The 5,729-nt window shown below is 37.6% G+C and overlaps 1 protein-coding gene across 2 annotated transcripts in view; it reads left to right on the forward strand.

Moving 5' to 3' along the window:
• Positions 1-2,878: 2,878 nt before the first annotated feature.
• The window catches only part of LOC113829331 (uncharacterized), a 9,461-nt gene continuing 6,610 nt past the window's right edge, over positions 2,879-5,729 (forward strand). Inside the window, exons 1-2 of one of the 2 annotated variants that reach the window (XM_070124167.1) lie at positions 2,879-2,954; positions 5,199-5,261. In XM_070124167.1, the coding sequence (XP_069980268.1) occupies positions 5,222-5,261 (40 nt within the window). In that variant the 5' untranslated portion in view covers positions 2,879-2,954; positions 5,199-5,221. The remainder of the gene's footprint in view (positions 2,955-5,198; positions 5,262-5,729) is intronic. The other variant, XM_027382484.2, reaches the window with a different exon arrangement.

Genomic DNA, 5,729 nt, shown 5'->3' on the forward strand with positions numbered 1-5,729 from the left:
AATAAATAACTGGATACTGTAAAGTGATTTAGCAAATATATACCAATTATGTTCTTAAATTTGACTTAAGATATCTGTCATAACGAATGAATAATATTTACAAAAATTAATATCAAACGCCAATTAGTCTGAACATAAATTTTAAGGTCATTAATTGAAATATAGACATGAACATAATCAATTTTCGCAAATGCATTTAAAAAGTTTTATTACATGCTATAAAAACCCGGTTTTTTATGGGGGTTACAGAACCGCGTCGAATTATCAACTGTAAATTCATCCGCTGAAGTCACACATTAATAATTTCAAAATGCTTGTCAATTTTGTATCGATGCCAAATTCCGTTTAACATCCACATCACGACAAACACTTGCTCTATGAATAAAATCAGTAAGTTAGCTAGGAATTGCACAAAGTCGATGAAACTGTACCTTCCAAATTATTGAGGTTACCAATGTCACGTGCATAATGATACACATCTCTCTAAGTTATGTGTTATTTCCAGTCCATAACTCACAACATGTTTTCTGTTACAGCGGTGAAGGTGCAGTGAGGTGTGAAAGTGAAACCAGTGGAGCATCAGGTTTTTTATACTCGAATGGCCGCATACCAAAAGACCTTCGATGAAATTAAAGCAACTTATAGGGAGGATGCCCCGTCATATGACGTTGTTAAACATTGGCATCGCTAGTTTAGGTGTGGTTGGAGATCTGCGGAAACGGTTCCTATCCCAGGGCGACCCCAGTCCGCCGTTGACGAGGACAAGTGATTGCCATTTTTGGGAGATCGCCTTATTACATTTCGTCAGCTGGCCCAAGAAGCACTCAACTCAGTCTGTTCAGGGTGTTAAGAGTAGTGTTGGGTCTGTGGACAATATCGTTCCTGACCATCTGCATGTGCAAAAGTTGCCTGCTCGATGGGTTCCCAGGCTACTCACGCCTTTCCAGAAGCAGGAATAAGTCCATTATCCCAAGGCTCTTCTAGCCAAGTGCCAAGAAAATCAGGAGGACTTTATGGACAGACTAACTACGCAGGATGAAACTTGTCTCCAAATGATCCAGAAACTGAGGCCCAGTCTAAAGAAAAGAAGCACTTTGACTCACCACTTCCCAAAAAGGCACGTGTCACATCCTCGGTACTCACGGCCATAGGCACAGTCATTTAAGACCAGCATGGAGTAGTGATGATGGATTTCCTGGCAAAAGGAACTACAGTTACGGGAGCTTCCAACGCTTCACTCCTACAGGAATTGCGGGAGGTAGATCCAAGAGGCGCGGATTGTCGACCAAAGGCGTCTGCCTCCAACTACATTGCCCAGATGGAGGCGCGGTCCTGTGGCTACGACATCCTTCATCCTCCTCCTTATTCTCATGACTTTGCACCATCTGTCTTTCACCTCTTTCCGCCCATGAAGTCATTTCTGAAGGGCAAACGTTTTCAAGGTGATGATGCGCTGATTTCTGAAACCACTTCATAGCTTTAAAGGCAACGCGCTACCTTCTACTTGCCAGGAGTCCACAGCTGTATAAAAAAGGTGTGTCTTTCTCCACATATGTGTCACCTAAGTAGAGAAAGACTAATAATTATACGACGTTTTATTCCCGTTCGTCCATGGGAAGTGGGTCAGGGGAAATCTTTACTGAACGCCCCTCGTCAGTCAAAATATACACAATAATACAATCCCAAAACAATGGACCTGATAACTGACAAATAAACTCACATTCATATTAAAATCCCCACGTTACTCTAACACATGAGATTAAATATATCAAACATACCACCCAAACATACGTGTACTCATGTATTCTCTATTATTCTAGACAACAGATTACCTCTGATACATCAAACAAATCAACACAGCTGACACTTACTGACTGAACACTTGGATACCTCAGAACACGTGTGGATAGAGCAGTTTATATCAAAATATATATATAACACCACACCTCTATAGCTACTCAACATCAACACATATGTATACTTCATCTTTTTAATTACTCTCGACAGCCAGTTATATAGATCCATGAGTGTTTTTCTATTCAATAAAGATCTGAATTATCTCCTCAGGGCAGATAATGCAAAAATGTATTATTGTAAACGGAATATAGATTTGTTGCTGTTGAAGACTTGGGTGTTATGCTTTCTCATAGGACTGGTGATATAAAAAAAGATTTATATAAGAGCCAGTTAACTTTATTTCATTTATAATAATGCTTTATTCAAGGCAGCGTTGTAGTCTTTTAGAACACAGTCTTCTAATAAAAGGAAGTTCATTAATTCATTCATTCTGCCTTTCAGTCTCTCTCTCTCTCTCTCTCTCCCTCTCTCTCTCTCTCTCTCTCTCTCTCTCTCTCTCTCTCTCTCTCTCTCTCTCTCTCTCTCTCTCTCTCTCTCTCTCTCTCTCTCTCTCTCTCTCTCTCTCTCTCTTTCTCTCTCTCTCTCTCTCTCTCTCTCTCTCTCTCTCTCTCTCTCTCTCTCTCTCTCTCTCTCTCGTTTACATCATGCATTCACAAATACAATAACCATTCAACTTTCAAACGCAACCTCCCCGACTCTCAATAATTTTGACCTTTAAATACATAACCCTTCCAAAATAAGGCCAAAATGTCGAACTAATGTAAGAGAAACAGTGCCCGATCTGCCACCAAACTCCCCCAACTGTGCCGGATGCCTCGCTACCACATCACAATAACCGCATTCGCGCTCCGCAATATCTATGAAAAGAATATGAATAAAATCACCACAGACTATTCCAATCCTCTTTTTTAAATTGCTTTGAATTTTTAAAAGATCCTAAAAGACTGTTTTAGTGCCCTTTCTGCAACATTACGACACGTTTGAGTTTAAATTGAGCAACGAGACGAAAATAAACTCAGTGTCAATCGAGACGTCGAAGGGAGACTACGTTCTGATCTCGATCATGGCTTCACGGGATGTTCTAAGTTTATCTCTTGGTTAGTCGATCATTATGTGATTTTGAATGACTCGGGGGGATTTAGTAGTGCGATTGTGTGGGGTTTGTTGTAATTTAAGGTCGGGAGATCGTTTGGTTTTGTAATAAAAGAATGGTAAAGGTGTTTGTGATATTTTTTTCTTTTGTTTTTAATTTGGTTTGTTTTTGTTTTTTGGAAGGGAGAGGTTTGCCAGGTTTTGCTTGGCGTCGTGAAGGGATTTTGTGGTTATTCATCATTTATTGCATTATTCTTTCTGATATTCTCGTATACTTTAGAAATTGTTAAGTATCAGGTTATTGGAAGATTTGAATTTTATATTTAGAAAAAACGTAAGAGAGCGAGAGAGAGGGCGAATGTGAATGATGGTTAGAGATAAACGTTTAGCATACTTCCAGAACTTGCGTTTTGATATGTATATTGTTCCTGTTCTTTCAAAATGAACTTTAAACTTGCTCAGATCAGTCACATAGGCCTACATCACTCAAGTACAAGCCACTTGTGATACAATATCATGCTACAACTGATATAAATCGGCCATCATCCACCATTATCTATAGGACTTTCTCATTAGATGGTGAATTAAAAAGGGAGATCTGCAGGCTCTCTTGCCAGCTGAATAAAGGGTGTGGAATTCTGTTGGCCATTGCTGGAGCACCTGCAGGAGTGGGGGGCTTTGCTGACTGTCGGGAAGCAGGTCTCAGATGTGCAGGTGTCTGATAAATATTTGCTTTGGCTGGTTTTATTATCAAGACTGGTGTAATTGTTTTTGGTATTGCGCTCTTTGCCAGGAAACACGTAAGCAAAAGCTGATAAACATTCAATTTATATATTCAGGCAAAGTTCCTTATGTAATGTTAAATCTTGGCAATTTATCATTACATAAAGACCCATCCTGACTAATTTCCCAGAATATATGGAATGTTGACTCTAACCAAAATGCACAGTAGCCGCTGAAATCACGCATCAATGCACCATGATTATTTAGGACTTTAAATGAAGGCCTTCTATTTCGGATCAGTTTCATGTGGATAAGGTTAAAATGACCCATAAAATGAAATAAGTAAAAATTTCCTGTTTTAAAAGCAAGGGGGGGGGGGTTATAAACATTTATTTACTGTTTTTTTTTTATTTTTATGACAGCTATTGCGTCATCAGATAATATCTTTAGATCACCAGAGTTTCATAGTTTCTATATTCATCATTGTGTTCTTTCTGTGTTTCTCTGCTTGCATTGGGTACGCCCAGAGGTTCCTAGATATACCCAGCATTCTTTCATTGCTTTCAGGCGAAGATGATGAATTTATTGATGATGAGGGGGACTCATAGTGATGACCCCTAAGATGATATTGATAAAGATAGGGATTATGTATTTGGTGAAGGTCATTCTGAGAGTGAGGAAAGCAATGATGATGAGCATGAGGGGCCCTCTGCCATCAACCTTATATTTATGTTATTTATATGATTTTGTTTTGAAAATGAGTTTATTCAGTTTATGTATATAGTTTTACAGAATAAACTAATGGTTACATGTAAAATATGCTGGAAAACAGCGTATGAAGCACATCAGAAGCAAAGGGAGAAGATGTGACAACAACAGGGGTGGGGAAGTCCCGGTCTGGCAATCTAGTGCGGGGATTTAAGAATGGCACTCTGACCCCTTTTCATTTGTGTTTCTTGGTTGATTTGGGGTTGTTTGGGATAAGAAGAAAAATCTCAATTTTTGTGTAACTTCTGGGGGTACGCCATTTGTAAACTAATGTAACACTTAATGGGTTAGAGTCATCTGATCTACAAGATGACAGTATTAAGATATTAAATCTATTTGACTGTCATTTGAATACCAGTGCTTTCTTTACGTATCTGAAATTATTTTGAATGGTAGTGGTATTATTGTCGTTACTCTTGCTGGTAGTAATATTTAACTGGTGTTTTTACAGGCAATTTTGACTAGTAGTGTTACTGGTAAGATCTTACCATAACTTTCTTTGCACATCTGAAGTAATTTTGACAGGTAGTGCTCGACTCTATTTATCCTTCATGAATTTCTTGCAGATAATGGTCTTGAATTATATATGCAGATTAGATAAACACGAAGTAGATTTTTTTTCTTTCTTTTCTTTTCTTTAAATTCTCTTATTCTCTTAAGTTTATGTTAAGTGATTCTTATTGATTGAAATATGATATTATTGATTAAACTTTTATTATCAAGATGAAAAAGTTGAATTATGGTGTATTTGTTTTAAGGTACTTCATCAGAACTTCACTAAATGACAGGTGTGAATAAATGTAATCTTCGCTTATTGGCAGGTGTGAATAAATATAATCATCCATTTTTATAGACTGTGTGTTATGATATGGAAAATTATGATAATAGTGACAATATTTATGGTGATGGGATTGATGTTGAGTGTCATTACTGTGATTATGATGATGACTATGATTATAATGATAATATGATAATGATAATGACAATAATGATGGTGATGTATAAATTCTGATTTAGTAGATCTTGTTGTGATCCTGTAACCATGATTCAGAAGAGAATACAGGTACATCGCTTTATGCAGTTTTTGATATCCGCAAGTGACAGAAAGTGATAGAGGTTTACTGTTTCTTATGACAGTAGAGTAGGGCATGAAATGAAGAGAAAAGTTACATAGAATCGAACATTTAACATGGAACGGGGGGGAAATGAGATACAAGTTCAGTGCCAAAGTATTGATGATCTTGGCCCTTTGGTCTTTACTCATGTATATAATTTTGGACAGTTTGTGG

Source organism: Penaeus vannamei, chromosome 8, assembly GCF_042767895.1.
Source record: "Penaeus vannamei isolate JL-2024 chromosome 8, ASM4276789v1, whole genome shotgun sequence".
Lineage (NCBI taxonomy): Eukaryota > Metazoa > Arthropoda > Malacostraca > Decapoda > Penaeidae > Penaeus > Penaeus vannamei.